We start from the raw sequence: 22,942 nt of genomic DNA, 5'->3' as shown, positions 1-22,942 counted from the left end.
ATTATTAGAATATTCATTTCATGAATGGTAATAAAAAGATGGAAGAAACATGAACTACTAAGCAACGATGACACAATTATAATGTGTTTTCTTTTACTACAAAATGTTACAAAAATAACATGCCAACATTTTTTTTTCAGATTCAGGGCTTCACAAATGGTAGGCAAATACTATAATCACTAGTAAAAGCCTCCATTCCCCAAGCTTGAAATACCTTTAATGCCCCAAGTGTACGTATTTTGTCTGGTTTAAGGAGGAATAATTTAAATTTTTTTTAATTCTGAAACTAAACTCAATATTGAATTAACCCTTTCTCTCAGGGGGACAACATAGTGCCTAAACAGTCTCCTCAACTATAAAATAAGAGAAATAACCTATAGTAATTGAGAACAAGAATTCATAGAGAACATGGGAGCAGCAGTATTTGACCACCTGGGTTTAAAACAAATATTAGTTAGCTTAAAACAAATATTACTTAGTCTAACATATAAACTGTGCTTTACACACTTGAGAAACATAGAAGGAGCTGAAATTTTGGAAGGTTAAAAATATTATAGTTCGGTTCTCTTGCCTACCATTTGTTCAGTGTGTTGCTCTCAAATATCTCCAAGTTACATGTGATATCCCAAATTTTTACCTATGCTGATGACAGATCCTCATCTATTATGATGTCATGGAGTAAGTAATAATGCATTTTTTTTCTGCATTCAGCTTAAAGGGCACTTTCTGCACATAAAGCTTACCACATTATCAAAATATGTAACGGAAGGGACAGAGTATGACTACCTGTGACTTTGTTTCTACATTGTGCCTTGAGAAGCAATGAGTAAATCTTCTAAACTATGTCGAAAGACTGCTTTTCCAAGAGGCAATATATTCTGCAATCTCATTGAAAAGATTGTTAAGCGACCATCCTTGCAGTTTTTGGACCAGTGGGGATATCATTGTTATGAACCTAGGATTTACCGAACACTGGCAAAAATTCTGAGGTATGTCGACCTCGATGGGTTTGACATACTACTCACAGACTATATTGCATTCGTGGAAAAATCAGGATACCGTTTTGAACTAAATTTTAATCTTGAATTTACTGAAATATGTGTGAATACAATTCTATACTGGGTTTTTGCCAGAAAAGGTAATCCTGACTTTGTAGAATTGCTTCTCAAGAAGACCAAAGACTATGTTCAAGACAGAAGCTGTAACCTGGCACTGATATGGAGGTAATAATTATCTTTATGAGTACAGTACTCCTTTTTCAAAAAGCAGTACATACAGTGGTTATATAGGAATAAGAAATACTGACTTAATTGCTCAATACTTTGTTTACTCTTGTATTCCTGAACTACATGTAAAATAGTTTTACTTGTGTGTACATTATATGCCAATTATTTATTTACAGCCTTTCACTATACAGCTTATATTTAAATGTTCAAGAAAATGCAATGTTAGAAAAATAAGTATGCTTCCCTAACTATATATAGTTTTCTGTAATTCTATGACCTCTTCTTTTTGCATATGCTGAGGTTGTATGTTTATTTACATATGGAAGTTGACTTTCAAAGCACAAATGACAATGCATATGCATCTTCACTGTGATATATTTTTAAAATTTTTATTATCTTTACCTAGTTATACAAATGTGGTTTCCTTCAACATGCTGACTTATGAGTATAGTACATTTCTTCCATCCTTCACTTAGAATATTATTAAAACTTCTTACATGTTTTAAAACTTACTAAGCTTATCAAAATAGTTCTAGGAGCTGGGAATGTGGCTTAGTGGTAAGAGTGCTTGCCTAACATGCATGAATCGCTGGGTTTGATTCCTCAGTACCACATACACAGAAAAAGCCAGAAGTGGCTCTGTAGCTCAAGTGGTAGATTGCTAGCCTTTAGCAAAAGAAGCTCAGGGACAGTGCCCAGGCACTGCATTCAAGCCCCACAACTGATCAAAAAAAAGTTCTATTTTATGTTAAATATTGTTAAAGTTGACTCCACATTCTCCACAATTGAGCACAAGGAGAGTCAAGGACCTGTTGCAGTGTGCATAGATCCATTTACAGTCCAAACCTGTCAAGCTACTAAAATATATTACTAAGCACCTTATAAAAACATGTGCCTTGTGATCTCTTTGTAAGGTCTGTAACATAGATTCCCAAGCTATTTACTTATTCTAACTCAATTTTTTCTTTGGGTCTAGCTCTTAGTTTGGTTAGACCAGCTGTGTGTGTGTTCATTCATTCAAGGCAGTCATTATTGCTCACAGCATGAGCGCAGCACTGTGCTAAGCACATGACACAATCAGGTGTACAGTAGACAAATAGGAACAGTTTAGGTTCTGCAGAAAGCAGAGACATTGCTGATTGCATTTCACTGTGCTATTATGTCCCTTAATAATTATTCAAGCGCATAAAACAAGAGCTGTGGTTTGAAAATATCAACAAATAACCATCTAATTAGCACTTTTTGTTGTTTTAATTGACTATTATATTTAGAACTATAACAGAGATTCATAGTGTCAAAAGCTGGGGTAAGTAATGCCTTTGTGCATTTGAAGGCCCAAGGGAAAGAAAAATGGAGTAAAATAGAGAATAAAATTTATTTTAAAAAAAAACAAAACAGGAAGAGGAAAAATTCCAGTGAGGATAGAGAACCATTAACAGCTTCGTTGTACGGGTATATAGTGCTGGTGGTTGAACCTCCAGGACCTTACCCTTTCGTAGCAAGCTTTCTACAAGAGAACTATTTACATCCCCAGCTCCAATTATCAACTAGTCAAGAGACTGATTTTAAATAAATAAATTTTGTCTTAGATGCATTCACAAGGTCAAACTCATTACCAGCCAATTCTACTTATCACATTATTTGGAACATTCAGAATCATAGGATTTTAGATTTGAACAGAGCCTGAGAATTCATTGGCAAATGTTTATTCTGGCAGCAACCTATAGTAGGGCATCCTTTGATGGTTCTCACGCTTCTGCTTGAACAACTACACCACTTGTGAGTTAACGGCTTCGTGACATGAGTTATTTTTTGTTTGGCTCTTCTGTGTCCCTCATATTCAGTTTCCTGAAAGGATTTAACCAGCTGCATAATTTTAAAAGCTGTGTATATATCAATTACTCCCAATTCTGTTTGTAGCTCTGACCTTTCTTCAGCTTCCCTTTCTTCAGACTCCCTCTATTGTCTACCTTCATTGCAACATGGCATCTCAAACTTAATAGAAACAAAACAGAACATTGGGCTAACTCATCCCACTCCCTTCCAATAAAATCCTTCCCCTGAAATTTCAGTCTTATTCATAGCCCTTGTTGCTGTATTCCATTGCTGAAACCAGAAATTTAAGATTTAATCTTGATTCTTTTCTTTCTTTACTATCTTTTCTACCCCAGAGATTATGTAAATACATCACTTTTTTTTTGTTTTCCAGGAAATGGTGAGCTTTATTTGTCTTGTCTGGATAGAGGTTTGATTTGCTCTCAAATGAATGTTCCAGGGTGGAAAGAGACTAGAAGAAAGCACAGGATGTAGAGGTTTATTCGGTGTAATCTCCCTCCTTTTCATCATCACCATCTACAGAAAGAGCAGCATACTTGCTTGCAGAACTGAATTTAGAGGCTGGATTTTCCTCGGGTTTCTTTGGCTCAGGTGTAGATCTAGAGTCTTGATCCTTTTTGCCATCTTTCCTATCTGATTCCTTCCAGTGTTTTTTGTTTGTTTGTTTGTTTTTTCCCCCGCCATCTCCTGGACCACGGCTAGAGCTCCCAGTTTGGCCTTTTGCAACACTCATCCCATCTATTTTATTTTCATCTTTCCTTGCTGGCCCTTCCTCAAGTGGCTGAGCTGAAGCTACTTTTCCTCCACCACTTGCAGGGGATTGCTGTTCTGTGTCTGAGCTCTGAGATCGAGCAGGAGGGTTAAAACTTTGCTTCACCTACGCATTTTCCTTTGGCGGAGGGGCTGGCATTACCTTTAGAGGCTGTTCAGGTTTAGGAGGCTTAGAAGTTGGAGAGTGACAGTCTTCCTCTTTATTGAGTGTTTCATTTTCTAGAGACTTCTCACTCTCTCTCCTTCGAGCATCCTGGTCTGACTTACTTCTGCCAGATGTGGCAGAAGTCCCAGTCTGTGATGATTCACTTCCTGTCCTTGATCGTTCTGGTTCCTGAGTTTCTTCACTTAGCCAGCTTGGGTGTCTCTCCCTGGGCCGCCGTTCTAGTTTCGGTTCGTCCAGCTGCCGCTGTATATATTATTCTCCTAAAATTCAGAAACAAAGCTTTTCGAAGATTTATTTTTATTCTTTATTTTTATTGTCAAGCTTGGGGCATAAATGCTTCTGTTAGGGAGATAGTCTTCCCCTTCTTATTCTTTTTTGCTGAGGCCGCCATGTTGGGAGAGGGAGAGGGAGAGAGAACACAAAAAAGCTACATCACTCATATGATAGGGAAGTTAACAGATTCGAGTGTATGTGAGGGGTGTCCAAGAAAGATGCTGCTATAGGAATAAAAGAGAGCAGGTAGTAGAATAATGTAGTCATTGTAAAAACATAAGAGCTGTGCTAAAATATTGTATAGGATATCACATGTGGAAGAGAAAGTAAGGCAGAGTTTGTTCTTTATAGCTATAGGCAGAGAAGTGGAAAAGATGGAGACAGATATGAACACACAGTGCGGAGGACATTTTGACTACTCCAAGACATTCCCTAATTGCTCTTATTTTCATCTGCCCCATTTCTATCCCAGGTGAAGCTACCCTCATTTCTTACCTAGACTTCAGCAAGATGCTTTTATTTTTTTTCTCCACCAGTCCTGGGCCTTGGACTAAGGGCCTGAGCACTGTCCCTGGCTTCTTTTTGCTCAAGGCTAGCACTCTACCACTTGAGCCACAGTGCCCTTCTGGCCATTTTCTATATATGTGGTACTGGGGAACCGAACTCAGGGCTTCATGTATACGAGGCAAGTGCTCTTGCCAATAGGCTATATTCCCAGCCCAGCTTTACTTTTCCCTCACAATTTACATAATCTACTCAAACATAAAGTAGGGGCTGGGAATGTGGTTTAGCAGTAGAGTGCTTGCCTTGCATGCATGAAGGTCTGGGGTCCATTCCTCAACACTACATAAGCAGAAAAAGCTGGAAGTGGTGCTGTGGTTCAAGTGGTTAGAGTGCTAGCTATGAGCAAAAAGAAACCGGGGAAAGTAGCTCAGGCCCTGAGTTCAAGGCCCAGGACTGTCAAGAACTAAAACAAAAAATAAAAATATAACGTAGTTCTTAATGCCCATGCTGAAATTGTTTCAAGGTTTTACCACTATAAATGTATCAAGAACACCCCTTGTATGAAGCCCTACATTAATGTCCCACAATTCCTCTCTAGTCTTCTTACTCTCCCTTTTGACCACTATATTTCATTCCAGTAAACCTATGTTTTTAATATATCCTAAAGTTTGTTCCTGCCCCAAGGCCTTATAACTGATTCCTTGGTTTAAAAAATCCTCTTCCCTCAGATCATCTCTATGGCTGCTTCCTGCCTACCATATGAACCTGTGTAAATATTATCTCAAAGAGATCTTCCCTAGTTATATAATGTAAAAAAAAAATCCAGTCATCATCCGCATTTAATTTTCATTTGCACAGCACTGTTCACTCATCTTTTTATTTGCAGTTTGTATGTTCAGCATTTACCCTCCCTTGAAAGTAAGCTCTCTGAGAGCAGGAATCTTCATTGACTGCTCAGTGCCTAAAACTATGCCAGATACATAGCAAGTGTTTAAAGATTTTGTTAAATCATGACATGAATTTTCATAGTTTTGGTTCTGCTTTCTCACAGTGTACTCAAATCTGTCTCCATTTTTTTCCACTTCTATGCATACAATTATAAAGAACAAACTCTACCTGACTTTCTCTTCCATGTGAAAACCTGTACAATATTTGAATATTGCTCTTGTTTTCATAATAACTACATTAGTTATTGCACTACCTGCTACCTTTTATTCCTATAATACCATTTTTCTTGGTCACCCCTCCTGTATACACTGCAATTTGGCAACTTCCCTATTATAATAATGATGTGTTTACATAATCCTTGGGATAGAAGAGACAATAAATGAGGGAATGGAATTTGTCTCTATTTTACCTGCAACAAACATGCAAATGTCACCATGTAGATAGCTTTTAAGAGCTGCAAGAATGTTTCAAATAGTAGAGTGCCTGTCTGCCAAGTGTGAAGCCTTGAGTTCATACCCCAGAAATCCTGAAAACAAATTATAAGTAGTTAAAATGATGTCATTCAATTAAAGTAATAATGATCATTTATTAAGCATTTTCCAAGTGTGAGGTACTATGTAATTTCTTGGAACTACAAAGAGTTTGAGCTTGTCAAAGAGTTTGCATATTTCTGATTTTGGAGATCTTGGGTAAAAACTACAAAAAAGATTGTCATTGCATTGTAAAGGGGAAAAGAAAGGCCTGTGAAGGGAGAGAGAATAGATAATAAATTTTTAATACAGTTTGGAAAGAATAAACATTTGAGAAGGCTCTCTAGAAGAGATGCCTTAAGTGGGTTTCTAACAGACGACAATTTTCCCTTTCTTTCCCTTGAAGAAATATAATCTAGATGAGAAAGACCAACAGAATTCATAGTGTATCTAATGACTATAGGCAGTTTAGCAATAGCTACAAAGTGAGATGAGAATCAGGTAGTAGCAACAGATGAAGCCTGGAAATGAAACCATGAAAAACTTTAATAGACTATTTTGGAAAAAAAAAATTAGATAAGATCTTGCAATGTAGTTCAGGCTTGCCTGGAATTAATGATCCTCCTCCTGCCTCTGCCTCCCCAGTCCTGGCATTAGGGGTATGTGTCACCACATCTCGCTAAATTTGAAATTTACATTATGGCGATGACCAGCTAATAAAGGTAAAACATGGGGCTGGGAATATGGCCTACTGGCAAGAGTGCTTGCCTCTTATACATGAAGCCCTGGGTTTGATTCCTCAGTACCTCATGTATAGAAAAGGCCAGAGGTGGTTCTGTGGCTCAAGTGGCAGAGTGCTAGCCTTGAGCAAAAAGAAGCCAGGGACAGTGCTCAGGCCCTGAGTACAAGCCCTAGGACTGGCCAAAAAAAAAGTAAAACATATAGAGATTCCTTATCTTCCAAGAAAGACTGGATTCTGGGAAGCAGAATACAATGAGAAGGTAGTCTAGTTAGTAGATTAGCCAAACAAGGCACAATAGCTGCCCAGAATTTCTACAGGAAGAATAGGGAGAAGTTGATTTGATAAAGGGAAGTGGTTTGAGGAGTTGTGGAAGTTGAATTTGCACAACACATTTATGTAAATGTTTGATTATAATTTTGAAGGGAGAAATAATGTTTTACCGCCATCTTTCTCCCATATGGAATCTTTTGGCACCATACTGTCCCAATAAGTTACAATGAAATCTTAACGTGAATCAATAGCAATGGAGCAAAAATAGAAGTGGAGAATCAAAGAGAGGAAAGACTTGGTCTGCAGATATCTGAATTTGGGGACTGATTGATTATATTCATTTCCTGTTGCTCTTATAACAAACTGCCACCAACTTAGTGTCCAAAAACAATATACATTTGTTATTTTATAGTTCTGGAGATCAGACATCTAAGTGACTACATTTCCAGTTATGGTTGCTTTACTTAATGAATAATAATTATTCAGAAATAGATTTCTTCATCCGATGTTTGATCCCATTTTAAAATTTTTGTTCTTTGAGCTTGGACATGCTGCTTTACTCAATCAATGCTATATGATTTTCCTGTTGTATTGCATTCTAATGTTATTCTTCTGAAGAAGACTGAATTCAACCCAGACTACTGTGAAAGCCAGTATCTTTGTCAAAAGGTATAGTGCACTTTAGTATATGATCAAACTGTGCAAAGTGTTCTCTCGGCTCATTAGCTGCTGAGGTCCAAGGAATTTTTATGACAAAAGCAATTGGCCTACCCAGGTTCGTGTGCAGTGCCCTGGAACCCATCACTGTGAAGGCAGCCATCTTGAGAGGAGATCCCTAAAATGACTCTTGTGGAGCTAAAACGCTGCTCACCTGATTTAAAATTGGAAAGTGCCCTCAAAGTATCTCCCAAAATCTGTACATTGTAATGCTCTAGTTCATTTTTCACAGCATTTATAACCTTCTAACTTTATGAAATCTGCTTGTTTTCTATGTTCATCCTTTACTGTTAGTCATCCCATGTGATAATATAACCAAGATGACAGGGCTTATAATTTTGTCTACTGATATATTACAAACACCTAAAACAGTATCTGGAATGTATATGCATTTGCTATTTGATGGAATAAATGAGGAAACAATAGTTGGAAGATATGATCATGGGTGAAATTGCCTGAGGATAGTCAAATGAAAACTGGTCAAAAGGTAATGTACATGTTGATGTTGAAGACAGAGGAAGAGGAGCTGATGTAGTACAGTTGAGAAGGAATAGAAGAGAGTGATGGGTAACTTGAAGCCAGTTCTGTCAAGTAAAAGGGAAACATGGCTTCAAGAAATTCTACTACATTAAATATCACAGATATAAAATGATTGTGAAGAAATAGCTTTGAAACCAAAGGAGAATGTGTAGAAAAATCAGCTATAATTATAGCTACAAAACTAAATCATCCTCTGAATGTCGATATGGAAATATTATGCCCCATTTCATAAGCACAGATGACAGGTTTTCAGATGCATGGTTCAGTTCATTAACCTCATATTTAAAAACTGATTTTTGCTTTGCTTGCCTCACTCCATCCATATAAGTACTGTTATAATTAACTGTCAGTACCCATTAAGCAAATTTTGGTTTATCATACTATACTTTTAAACATGAGGATTAATCATATGTCATTTGGGTACAGATTAGACTTTTAAAAATCATTTTAAATCTATTTGAGTTTTAGTCATGTTTTCAACATTTTTCAATAGTCTTTTAATACCTTCTAAAGGTAATGTCAATTTTAATATTTGCTAATTTTATCTATCCAACTTAAAAATGACCACTTATGGTATATTTTGTTCTCTAAGTTTCCTAAATTCCCAACCGTATAAAGCTAAATCAAATACTTTCTTAAGAACTATGAGATGAATGAATTACATTGGATTTGAACACTTTAAATGCAATCTTGTTCGGATTAAAAACACAAATTGAAAATAAATATTTGATTGGCTCCTATGAGCCTGACATTGTTCTAGTTTCTCAGAGATACAGTTGTGTCCCAAGTCAACAAAAATTACTGCTGTTTTAAGCCATGGAGACTTAAGTTTTATAAATCATGCTGCTCAATAAATTACTTTGAGAGATGAAAAAACAAAAGGTTAAAGATATTACATAGATTTTCCAAAGTGGTAAGAACTTGAGGGAAGTATACTGTACCACAAGAAGAGTGAGTTTAGACCAACGGACTTTATAGAAGTTTATTAGAGACATTTGGATGGATAGGATCCACAAAGAGAATCCTGATAACTCCTGTGTTGGGAGAGGCCTGAAGGAAGCCAGACCAGTGCCTGCATTTTCTGAGTTCCTTGGGACCCCTTGGACCAAGGTGATTGCCAGCAAACCTGATTCGAGCTCCGGGCGGAATCCCACTGCCACGCCAGTGTCGGCAGCGCTGGCACAGTGCCCATCACAGCAACCCGCACTCCACGGAGGTAAAGCACACAGCGGAGACCAGGCGGCGGCTGAGCACGGACGACCTGAAATCGCAGAGAAAGCGTGAGTACCCCACAAAAGATATTCTCACTCGAGCTCACAGAGCAACTTCGGCAAGGCAGCCCTGCCCCCACCGCCAGAGCAAAGCACCATCTTTGCCACTGGCATAGGGTCAGACCAGATTGGAACTAAAGCGGGCCTGGGAAAAGCGAGGTCAAATTAGCCATCTTTGAAACGGGCAAGAGGGACCGATCAGTGAGAGCCAACTCCGCCCAGGAGAACACCCCCTGCCCAGGCTGGAGGCGTGCCCTGGGCCTCGGCTTAGCCAGAGGTGCCCCGCCCTGCCCGCTGGAATTTCTAAATTTAAAGTGAAAACAGCCACCAGCTCCCAGCGGCAGGGAAACACCAGATGGAGGAACCTGAGACAGTTAAATGGTCCCGTCACAGAGGAAGCCAAATTCCCAGCCCGAAAAGGAGCTGCTTTCCAAAGCCACCTCTGCCAAGGTGGCCGCCCGGCGCAGGAGACAGAAGCATTGCACAGGCAAGCACCTCTCAGCTGGGTAAAACAAGCCAGAGGCGCCCCTCCCTGCTGAGTTCACAGCCTATTCAAAGGCAGGCTTTAAAGGCCGAGGCCCTGCAGCAGACAGAGGAGCAAGCTGAATTCTACCAAACCCAGAAAATCAGGAATATAGACTGCAGACCATCACAAGGAAACTAGAGACTGGGGAAAGACCACCCAAACAAGGAAGACTCCATTTTTTTTTTCTTTATCTTTTCAAAATTTCTTAAACTTTAAAAAAAAAATTTTTTTTTCAATTCGGAAATGTCGTCGGTTTTTTTCCCCCATATTTTCTACTTTTACCTGTTTGTTTTATCAAGCTTTTTTTTCTTTTCTGTTTGTTTGGGTTGTTTCTTTTCTGATTTTTTTGTTATTTTTTTCCTTTTTATTTTATATTCTTTTTAAAATAATTTTTCTCTGTTGTGTGCATCTGTCTCCCACTACTTTTACTTTATTTCTTTCTTTGCGTTCTCTTTCTTTAAAACTTACTTTCCTATGAAGAACACCTCCACTCTTTTCTGCTAACTCTCCATTATCTATCATTGCAACCTTATTCTCTCTACTGATTCTACTCTTCTCGACACTTCCACGTCACTGAAACTAAACCAAAATCACCACCTCCCCTCCCCAATACATTTTACACTATTCTCTTTACTACTTCCAACTTACCCTCCTGACTTACTGCCTGGACCTCCAGTCTCCAATGACTCCTGATTATTGGATCGAGGGTATCCCAGCTTAATCCGAGTGAATCAAAGGGGTTCATACAGAAAGCCAGTCCTAAAAGAACTTAATATAAAAACAAGATTTGCATATAGGGTTGTAACAGTAAATAAGTAACTACTGAAAACAGGGCCCAGGATCAGTTGTTATATTGAAATTGTATTCTTTAGGAACACCAAATATAATTTTATAGACAGGTATACAGGGTAGCTGTACATAATTGTGAATTTGTAGGATTTACACAACAGTGCTTGGTAAGGGCTGCTTTGGGTCTTAAACGGTGCTCACAGCTGCTGGTAGACTGGTATCCCCAATTCAAATGGGCAGAAGAAACACAAGAAAGATGGCAAACAATGAAGTCTTATCCCCCACTCAAAACAAGCAGGAAGCAGAGCAGTCAATCGAAGACATAGAAGAGAACCCTCAAAATGCTCTACAAAGTCTACTGATAAACATGATAAATGAAAAGTTCGAATCTCTTCAGTCAATTATTCTAGAGCGTGAGGAGGCAAAGCAAAAATTAATGGAGAATTTCATGGCATCCACAAATAGAAAGATAAATGAACTTCAAGAGTCAAATGAAAAGATAGCTAACCAGCTTAAAGATTTGAGAGACAACTCTCAAAACCAAAGTAATGAAGTTAATGAAGTAAAGAAGTCCATACAAGACCTAAGAAATGACATGGAAATTATCAGGAAAGACCAGTCAGAAGCAAAAGAGATTCAAAATCAAGTAACTAGCCTACAGTCCCGACTAACTGAAGCAGAGGATCGAATTTCGGGAGCTGAAGATTCCTTAGATTCTATGGAGAAAGATAAAAAATCAATACAAATCCAGTCCAATCAACAAAACAGATCACTACAGGAGAATCAAGACACGATCAGGAAGCCCAATTTAAGGATAATAGGTATTGAGGAAAACTTGGAGAAAGAGGTTAATGGGATAGGCAACCTATATAACAGAATATTAGCTGAGAACTTCCCAAATATCCAGAAGAAAAGGCCTATAGAGATACAAGAAGCATTTAGAACCCCAAATCGACCAGACCAGAATAGGACATCCCACCGACACATTGTGATCAAAAAAACTTCAGCAGAGTGCAAGGAAAAAATACTCAAAGCTGTTAGGTCAAAGAAAACAATCACATATAAAGGAAAAGCAATCAGAATTACCCCAGACTTCTCAGCAGAGACCATGAAAGCAAGGAGAGCCTGGAATGAAGTATACCAAACTCTAAATAAAAATAACTACCAACCAAGAATTCTGTACCCAGCCAAACTCTCCTTCATAGCTGAAGGTCAAATAAAAGTCTTCCACAATAAGGAAAAACTGAAACAATATATCTCCACCAAACCAGCTTTACACAAAATCCTTAAAGATGTACTATACAGGGAAAATAATCAAGATCCCAATACAGACAGAGAAATGAACCCTAATTAGTATATCAGATCAAGAAATGGGAAGACATAGCTTTAAACAAGATAGTGATAATGAAAGGAACAAACGATCATCTCTCAATCCTGTCAACATTAATGGACTTAATTCTCCAATCAAAAGACATAGGCTCATAAGTAGGATCAAAAATCAAGATCCATCTTTCTGCTGCCTCCAAGAGACACATCTATATCCAGCAAAAGTAAACATCTTCTAAAAGTGAAAGGCTGGAATCAAATCTATCAAGCAAATGGCCCCCATAAGCAGGCTGGAGATGCAATCCTAGTATCAGAAAAAATTGACTTCAAATTAAAAAAGGTAACTCAAAGAAGGTTACTACCTACTAGTAAAAGGATCTCTCCTACAGGAATAAATAACCATTCTAAATATCTACACACCAAATGCAGTAGCACTCAACTTCATCAAACAAACACTACTGACTCTAAAAACACTCATAGACCCAAACACATTGATAGTTGGGGACTTTAACACTCCACTATCACCTCTGGACAGATCAACACGCCAAAAACTGAACAAAGAAACCACAGAACTAAACAATTGCATAGACCAACTAGACTTAATCAACATCTACAGAATATTCCACCCAGCAAGGACAGAATACACATTCTTTTCTGCAGCACATGGAACATTCTCCAAAATAGATCACATCTTAGGGCACAAAGAAAATCTGTACAAATTCAGAAGTATCAAAACCATTCCCTGCATTCTCTCAGACCACAATGGAATAAAATTAGAGCTCAACTCAAACAGCCACCACAGAAATTGCTACAATTCATGGAGACTAAACAACACACTGCTGAACCATCAGAGGGTCATTGAAGAAATTAAAACGGAAATTCAAATGTTTATGGAATTCAACCAAGTCGAGGACACAAAGTACCAGCTCCTTTGGGACACAGCAAAGGCAGTACTCAGAGGAAAATTTATATCTCTGAGTGCATACATCAACAAACTGGAGAAACAGCAACTCAATAATTTAAGGAACCACCTTAATTTCCTTGAGTGAGAACAACAAGCCAAACCCCAAGTCAATAGACGGAAGCAAACAATTAAAATCAAATCAGAATTAAATCAATTAGAGATTAAAAAAAACATCGAAAGACTCAACAAAACAAAGAGTTGGTTCTTTGAAAAAATCAAGATAGACAGACCCCTGGCAAACCTGACCAAAAAACAAAGGCAGCACACTCAAATAAACAAGCTAAGAGATAAAACAGGTAACATCACCACAGAAATAACCAAAATTCAGAAAATAATAAGGGACTATTTTGCAAACCTTTATGCCAACAAATTTGAGAACTTGGAAGAAATGGATGATTTCCTAGAAAAAATTCATATCCCCAAACAGAACCATGAAGATTTAAACCTCCTAAACAGACCCATATCCAGTATTGAAATAGAAACGTCAATAAATGATCTCCCATCCAAGAAAAGCCCAGGTCCAGATGGATTCTCTGCAGAATTCTACAAGACCTTCAAAACAGAACTCACACCAATATTTCTCAAACTCTTCAATGAAATAGAAAGAGAACGTTCACTTCCAGACTCATTCTATGAAGCCAGTATAACCCTCATCCCAAAACCAGGCAGGGACTCATCACGGAAAGAGGACTATAGACCGATCTCCCTGATGAACATAGACGCAAAAATTCTCAACAAAATTCTGGCCAATCGACTTCAACAGGTCATCAAAAAAATCATACACCATGATCAAACTGGATTCATCCCAGGGATGCAAAGTTGGTTTAGTCTACGCAAGTCAATTAATGTAATCCACCACATCAACCGGAGCAAGCTAAAGAACCACATGGTTTTATCTCTGGATGTGGAAAAAGCATTCAATAAAATCCAGCACCCATTTATGCTAAAAGCCCTGGAAAAACTGGGAGTCCAGGGAACATTCCTGAATATAATCAAGGCAGTTTATGACAAACCAACAGCAAGCATAACTCTAAATGGTGAAAAACTAAAGCCATTCCCTTTAAAATCAGGAACAAGGCAGGGATGTCCACTCTCTCCCCTGCTCTTCAACCTAGTACTAGAATTCCTAGCCAGAGCAATCAGGCAAGAAGAAAATATAAAGGGGATCCAAGTAGGTAAAGATGAAGTTAAACTCTCTCTCTTCACAGATGACATGATCCTATACCTAAAGAATCCCATAGACTCTACCCCCAAGCTACTAGAGCTGATCCAAAACTTTGGGAAAGTTGCAGGATATAAAATAAACCTTCAAAAATCAACGGCCTTTCTCTATGCTAACGACCCAAAGACCGAGGCTGATATCAGCAAAGCAACGCCCTTTGCAATAGCACCCCAAAACATAAAATACCTAGGAATAACCTTAACCAAAGAAATGAAAGACCTCTTTGAGGAGAACTTTCAAACCTTGAAAAACGAAATTAAGTCAGAACTAAGGAAATGGAAAAACCTCCCATGCTCCTGGATTGGGAGGATTAATATAATCAAAATGGCAATATTGCCAAAGGCTATCTACAAATTCAAAGCAATACCCATTAATATCCCAACACCATTTTTTTTTTTTTTTTTTTTTTTTTGGCCAGTCCTGGGCCTTGGACTCAGGGCCTGAGCACTGTCCCTGGCTTCTTCCGCTCAAGGCTAGCACTCCGCCACTTGAGCCACAGCGCCGCTTCTGGCCGTTTTCTGTATATGTGGTGCTGGGGAATCGAACCTAGGGCCTCGTGTATCCGAGGCAGGCACTCTTTGCCACTAGGCTATATCCCCAGCCCCCAACACCATTTTTTGATGAAATAGAGGAAGCAATCCAGAAATTCATATGGAATAATAAAAGACCTAGAATAGCAAAAACAATCCTAAGCAGAAAGAACAGTGCTGGAGGAATTACAATACCCAACTTCAAGTTGTATTATAAAGCTATAGTAATAAAAACAGCTTGGTATTGGCACCGGAACAGGCCTGAAGACCAATGAAACAGAATTGAAGACCCGGGAATGAACCCACAGAACTACGCCTACTTAATCTTTGATAAATGGGCTAAAACAATAGTTTGGAAGAAAGATAGCCTCTTTAACAAATTGTGCTGGAAAAACTGGTTCAACACATGCAACAAACTAAAACTAGATCCTTATATATCACCCTGCACCAAAATCAATTCCAAATGGATTAAAGACCTCGAAATCAAAACAGACACCCTGAAAACACTAAAGAAAGAAGTAGGAGAAACACTTGGGCTCCTTGGCACAGGACGGAACTTCCTTAACAAAGACCCAGAAAGGCTACAAATCAAAGAAAGGTTGGACAAATGGGACTGCATCAAACTGCAGAGCTTCTGCACGGCAAAGGACATAGCTTGCAAGATAAACAGAAAGCCCACAGACTGGGAGAAGATCTTTACCGGCCATTCAACGCATAAAGGCCTCATATCTAAAATATATGCAGAACTAAAAAAATTACCTTCCTCCAAAACAAAACCGCAAAGAACTAATAGCCTGCTCATCAAGTGGGCTAAAGACCTACAAAGAGACTTTCAACATCCCATGTGTATCTGTAGTTTCTACTATTGATGTTCTTGTATCACCTTCTTGTGATTGTATCTACACTATCTCTGTAATCTTATCTGAGTATATTGGAAACCGTGTATACTGGTATTAGAATTAGGAAATTGAAAGGGAATACCAAAATTGAGAGACAAAGGGTAAAATAAGAGAAACAACAACAAAAGCAATACTTGCAAAACTGTATGGTGTAATTGAATTGAACACCTCAGGGGGGAAAGGGGGAGGGGGGAGGGGCGTATGAGGGACAAGGTAACAAACACTACAAGAAATGTATCCAATGCCTAACATATGAAACTGTAACCTCTCTGTACATCAGGTTTATAATAAAAACTTTAAAAACAAGTTTATTAGAAAAGAAATCTTCCATTTCACTTAGTATGATTTTTTCCCATCTTTCTATTTCTTTATGAATGGGGCAAGGTCATTCTTTCTCATAGAAGCATAAAATTCTATTGTGTATACATACCACAATTTCCTGATCTGTTGGTTCCATACTTTAGCTATGGTAAATAGTGCTGCATTGAACATGGCTGTGCTGGTAGCTTTAATACAGCCTTGTTTTGGATCCTTTCGGTAAATGCCCAAACATGGTATTACTAGGTCATAGGGGAGCTCTATGTTTAGCCTTTTGAGAAAACTTCATATGGCTTTCTAGAGTGGTTAACAAATTCATACTCCCACCAACAGTGTAGTAGGGTTTGGCCACATCATCACCAGCATCTGTTGTTATTAGTTTTCTTGATAATGGTCACTCTAGCTAGGGTGAGGTGGAATCTCAATGTTGTTTTGACTTGCATTTCTTTCATGGCCAGTAATGTGGAGTACTTCTTCATTTTCCTCTTGACTATTCTCATTTCCTCTTCGGAGAAGTCATTCTTTTATATCTTTAGCACATTTGTTAATGGGGCAGTTACTTGGAGGATTTGTTTTGGGGAAACTTAATATTTAAGTTCTAAGTATATTTTAGATATAAGACCCTCATCTGTTGTATGGCCAGGTAGATCTTCTCCCCATCTGTGGGCTTTCCATTTATCTTGCAAGCTATGTCCTTTGCCATGCACCCAAAGAAACATACTGTATGGTTTCCCTCACTGGTAATAATTAGTTTATGTCTAGGATAGCCCTAGCATATGATCACAATAGCTCAATAGCTATGTGTACATATGATCACATAAGATGATGCTAAGCAAAATAAACTCCAAGTTATGGAAACAAGTTTATCATTGTTATTTTTAACATGCTATATGAAATTATTTTTTCTTTTGTTTATCTTCCCAATGGTTTAGCCCCTGTTATCACTGTATTTGATTTTGGTACCCTGGGTATTGTATATGAATTAGGGAAGGAAAAGGGAACATCAAAATTGTGAGACAAAGGGTAAAAGGTGAACCAATGCAACAGCAAAACTTACAAGACAGTATGTTGTAAACTAACTGTACAACTCAGTGGGGGGGGGGGCTGGGGAGGAGGGAATGTGGGAGAAAATGAGGGAGGAGGTAACAAGCTTGACAGTAAATGTACTCACTACCTTACATATGTAACCGTAGACTCTCTGTACATCACCTTGACAATAAAAATAAAGAATAAAAATAAATCTTCCAAAAGCTTTGTTTCTGAATTTTAGGAGAATAATATATACAGTGAAACAATGTGAGAGCTATATACAGTAACAATTTGGAATATTGGGTGCCTATAATATGTAGGGTAGAAGTACTTTGAGTTTAATTTTGGTATGTGTTGGGAGTATATGTGAAAAAGAAAAAAAGGAGAGAGATTATTTTCAAGGAAAAAATTTAAAAATAGATAAATATGTAGGTAGGCAGGCAGAGAGACTCAGATGTACATATGCCAGTAGCAGAATTAAGACAGGACCTATGTTACTTTGCACCACACCATAGTTTTCTGGCATTTCAGAGTGCAGTGAACTCTGAAGATAAGCTCTAACGATAATGTTCTAGTGATTAGATCTCCTCACTAGGGACCCAGTAGGAGGTAGGACTCTAGAGCCCTAAAATTAAATGTGACCAGAGATGACTTCCTATTTGAAACAACTCATTAATGCAATACATTTATATAATGAATTCAGACATAACAGTGACCTACTTCTAATCTTCTAACTGGAAAACATCAACTAGACCTTCAAATCTCACTTCATAGGAAATCATTTCTCCAGGAAGTGTTTTGTCACTCCTCAATGCTTCTAGAGTACTTCAAGTACTGTCAGAGTAATTATTTCCTTGTATTTATTGTACTGAATTTTCTAATTTCCTTGATAATATTCAAGAACTGCACCTTTCATCTCTATAGTCATATGCTCTAGTCAAGTATTTAATGAAAGAATAAATTAAAAATATATGAGAAAACAGACTGAGAGACTGCATTATTCAAGATCACACAGCTAGAATCAATAGTCACCACTTTTTACACTATGCATGCTTTCTCCATCTTATTTAAATACATACAATGTGAAAAGTTCTCTTCTGACTCTGCAGTTATCTAAAACCAATATTATACTTCCCATGCTATTGTACAAAATGTATTTTATTAGGTCAGTCGAGCTAATTTAAGAAGCAAGATTAATCAAATTTCCTTTTCCTTAGTACTAAAATCATGTCATCTGGCAAAATTAAGAACTATTAGCATAAAATTCCCTGTGGTCAGACATAATACTGTGTTGCCATTTACAACTCAATATAAGTGAAACATGTTTAACACAATATAACTTTAGAAAAACGTTTTTCTTTTCTGCATGAGGGAGAATATTTCATGTAGCCTGTATGTGGCACTCTAAGAAGATTTGGGAGGAGATTGTTTTGTTTGTAAAAATAGATTCTCTGTAGGCCAGATTGGCCTTGAGCTGGCCTAGGATAACTAGAGGAAATTCCAAACTTTATTCCTGATGGAAGAAATTAAAATTCCACCCTTGAGGCACCTGATATAGTTCTCACTTAATTTATATTTTTAAGCCCCATGAACATCATTCTAATTTTATTAACATGAAAAAGTAGTAGTTGCATTAATTCCTTTTTCATTTAATTTGCAATCTGTATTCAAGCTCATGTGTGATATATGATGGTAAACAAAAATGAGATGCCAAAATGTTCATAATTCTATTAATAAAGAAAAATATGTAACTGTAACCCCTCTGTAACTAGCTTGACAAAATTAAATTAAAAATAAAGTGAAATAAAATATCTTCCCTTTATTTCAATTTGAGACTTCCCAGGGCTTCACAAGTTTTATAATACTCACCAGTATATATAATACTAGTTAGTATGGGTTTATCAGATGAGAAACACAAAACAGCTATATCTGAAGGAAAAAAAAATCTCCATGTACTGTAATTATTTTTTTGGTTTGCTTTTTTTTTAACAAGGGTAATAAAGGGAGGTTTAACTGTGTAGTATTTTTTAATTCAATTTTACTGTCAAAGTGATGTATAGAAGGGTTACATAATAAGGTAATGAGTATATTTCTTGTCAAACATTGTTATCCCTCCCTCCCCTCATTTTTCTCCCACTTTCCCTCCCCTTCCCCGCCCCCCAAGTTGTAAAGTTCATTTCCAACAAAGTGTCTTGGGAGTATCACTGTTGCATTGGTTCACCCTTTGTCCTTTGTCTCACCATTTTGTTGTCCCTTCCCCAATTCAGATAAACATATATACAAGACACAGGGTACCAAAATCAAATACAGTGACAAGAGGGAATAAACAAAAGAAGAAAAAAATATATCAAAGAAAAAATTCACACAGTACATTAAAAAAAAACAACAAAGGAAAAAACTAGTTTCCATATCTTAACAGTTCATTTTGCTCAGCATTATCTTAGATGATCATATATACATAGCTATTGAGCTATTGTTATTCTCATTCAGGACTATTCTAGACATACACTAATTATTAAAAAATGAATAATTTGCTTTTAACCTTCAGTTTGATCTACATTTATGCAATGTAAAATTATCTTTAGGATATATTATATGCAAACAGAAATTACATCATTTGTACAAGTATACATTAAAATTTAAGCCTAATTGTATTTACGATTGTTATTTTCCTATTATTACCACTATAATGTTAATATATATACAATTATACAATTATATAGTCAATGAGCTTCTATTTTGCTTGATTCACAGAACTTTCACACCAGTATACTGTCCAAGCCCACTAAGTGGCATCACACCTCTTCTTTACGTAGCTCAGACAAGACAATCAAATATCTTAAAAATACTCCTACAATATGGAATCTTAGAAAGAGAAAAAAACCCTATCAACATTGTTTTAACAATAATGCTGTACCCTTCAAGAGTGAGAATTATGGTTGACCATGAGTTCATTGATATCCAGGAAGATGCCAAAACATGTTTAATGCTATGTTCCAGAGTACTTTCTACCATTTCAGTCAAGGAAATAGAGGTAAGCAAAATATTGTTCTCTACATTTGGGCTCAAATATTGATGGATTTTAACATAACACCGTGAAGGCAAAAATACACTTAATTCTTAATCTTTTAGGTTATATCTAATGATAAATTGTTCAGTGAATATGACTTTTGCCTCTTAAAGAGAAATTTTTAAATGCCCTTCACTTCAAAATTTTGATTTTATAAACCCGAGAAATGTTTAAAATGAGGGTTGTGTGTCTTCCCAGAAATATAAGCATATACCAAGAAATAGATTTTTTGTCTTCAAAATAAACAATTTTAAGCATTATAAAAATATGAAGGCTTGGGGCTGGGGATATAGCCTAGTGGCAAGAGTGCCTGCCTCGGATACACGAGGCCCTAGGTTCGATTCCCCAGCACCACATATACAGAAAACGGCCAGAAGCGGCGCTGTGGCTCAAGTGGCAGAGTGCTAGCCTTGAGCGGGAAGAAGCCAGGGACAGTGCTCAGGCCCTGAGTCCAAGGCCCAGGACTGGCCAAAAAAAAAAAAAAAAATATGAAGGCTTAAAATATTCAGTTCAGAAATGTTCAGACCTTCCGGTTATAAAGGTTTTTGGAACAAACCAAGTACAGAGAAAAGCATCAATTCTATTAGTCAATGATAATCCTCCTAAACTTAACTATGGTATAATACTAAATCTGTCCATAGGAAGAAATGTCTGCTTAACAGAAACTTACTCCTGTAAATTGATTCATTGGCTGATTGAATGACTGATTGCCAGTCCTGGGGCTTGAATTCAGGGCCTAGGATATTTGGCTCAAGGTTAGAACTTTACCAGTTAAGCCACAGATCTTTCTGGTGGTTGAGATAAGAGTCTCATAAACTTTTTGCCCAGGCTGGCTTCAAACTGTGATCCTCAGATCTCAGCCTCCTGAGTAGGTAGGTTTACAGGCATAAGCCACTGGTGCCTGTCTACTCCTGTAGATTTCAACCAAATTACCAACAAAACAATAGTCCCACTAAAGAGTAACTTTAGCAATAGACTCAAAAGATATATAACTCTGCTGCTTTTTAAATGTCTCAAAATCAATACCTGGGCCAATTGTAAGAAAAGTAAATTGGCAAAATTATTTTATCAACTCATATATAAAACAAAAATAACTAAGTTTTTTGCACTTTCAGACAGTTGTTTGTCCTTTTCCGATGTTAGTCCTGCATAATTATTAAAGAACATACCAATTTTCAACAGATTTTCCATGAAGGCTATTCCCAAGGCATAATAGTAGAAAAATACTAGAACAGAGTTGACCAAAATCACCTGCTTGAGTGAAAAGAGCACATTAAAACTGCTTGAGTAACACTTTGCATTTCCTTATTTCTGTACCATAACATATATTTCATTGCAAATATATATATTTAGATATTTCTATGTATAAGTCCTAAGTCTCTTGAGCATAATTATCTATTTTGCATACCCTAGCAATTATTCAAAGCAACTACCACAATACTGAAGACACATTATAGTTGACAGAATAATTAATGAACATGGACAAATATAAGTAAATCATTAACAGTATCAAGAAACCTGTGAAGTGTAAGGTTCCACTGGGAAAATATCTCTGTAATAAGGCAATATCCTTTCTGTCTAAATCTACTGCCATTTGGCCTCTAAAACTACCTTCTCAAAATACTAGAAACCTTTTCATTTGAGGAGGCCTTTACTCAGGTTTTGTGTATTAACTTTCACTCTACACTTGTTGGAACACCTAGGGAACTTTCAGAATTTACAGAGTCTACATCCAACACCAACCCAACAGAATCAAACATTTTCTGAAACAGAAGCACTGATCATTTCCCAGATAATTCTAGTGTATGGAAATTTTGATAACTCCTCTGGAAAGAGAAGCTGATAAAATATAAGTGAGATCTATCTAACATTAAAAACTTACCTAGATATAGGTATAGATATAATTTTGCTTTGTATCCTTACATGCATTATAAAAACTTTATCATTATGAGATTAAAATAGAAATAAAACATTTGTCTCAAGTGGAAACACTATGAAAAAAGTTACAAAGGTTTTATATACTTAGGACCTGTTTTCTGAATTTAAATTAAAAATGTTAATTGGATTAATCTACTGATTAACATGACAAAAGTAATTTTTTTCAGACACAGCTAAGTTTAGGAAGACGTCCAATTATTTCAAATTGGTTAGAGTACATCCCTTCAACAAGATACAAAGATCCATGTGAACTACTACATCTTTGCAGAATAACCATCAGGACTCAACTATTAAACAACAATATGCTCCCAAATGGAATATTTTCACTTCTAATTCCTGTTCGTCTACAGAACTACCTGAATTTAGAAAGCTAATATGCATCTTTATTCTAAGTTCTTTAAAGATGCTTTCCATTGTATGACTTCTAAGTTAATAAACTATTAATCTCATGTAAGTTCTTGTTGCATTAAACATTCAATTAGAAAATGTCTTTTCATATCACGTCCTAAATCACAATCATTTTAAGTCTACATGTGACCCAACCCATTATCTCTATAATGCGGAATAAAGTAAATGCATTATGACTCAAAAAGAAAA

At 37.0% G+C, this 22,942-nt stretch overlaps 1 protein-coding gene and 1 pseudogene across 1 annotated transcript; one reads left to right on the top strand and one right to left on the bottom strand.

Annotated features, from left to right (window-relative positions):
- The first annotated feature begins 822 nt into the window (after window positions 1–822).
- Window positions 823–22,719, top strand: Asb17 (ankyrin repeat and SOCS box containing 17). The gene is made up of 3 exons (XM_048351608.1): window positions 823–1,223; window positions 20,092–20,371; window positions 22,513–22,719. Exons 1-3 carry the CDS (start codon window positions 823–825, stop codon window positions 22,717–22,719), a joined length of 888 nt encoding a protein of 295 aa, XP_048207565.1.
- On the bottom strand, window positions 7,689–8,026 carry LOC125355316 (annotated as a pseudogene).
- Window positions 22,720–22,942: the final 223 nt, after the last annotated feature.

The sequence above is a fragment of the Perognathus longimembris genome, chromosome 7, assembly GCF_023159225.1.
Source record: "Perognathus longimembris pacificus isolate PPM17 chromosome 7, ASM2315922v1, whole genome shotgun sequence".
Lineage (NCBI taxonomy): Eukaryota > Metazoa > Chordata > Mammalia > Rodentia > Heteromyidae > Perognathus > Perognathus longimembris.
The sequence above is the reverse complement of the archived record's forward strand: the minus strand, read 5'-3'. Positions and strand labels throughout refer to the sequence as shown.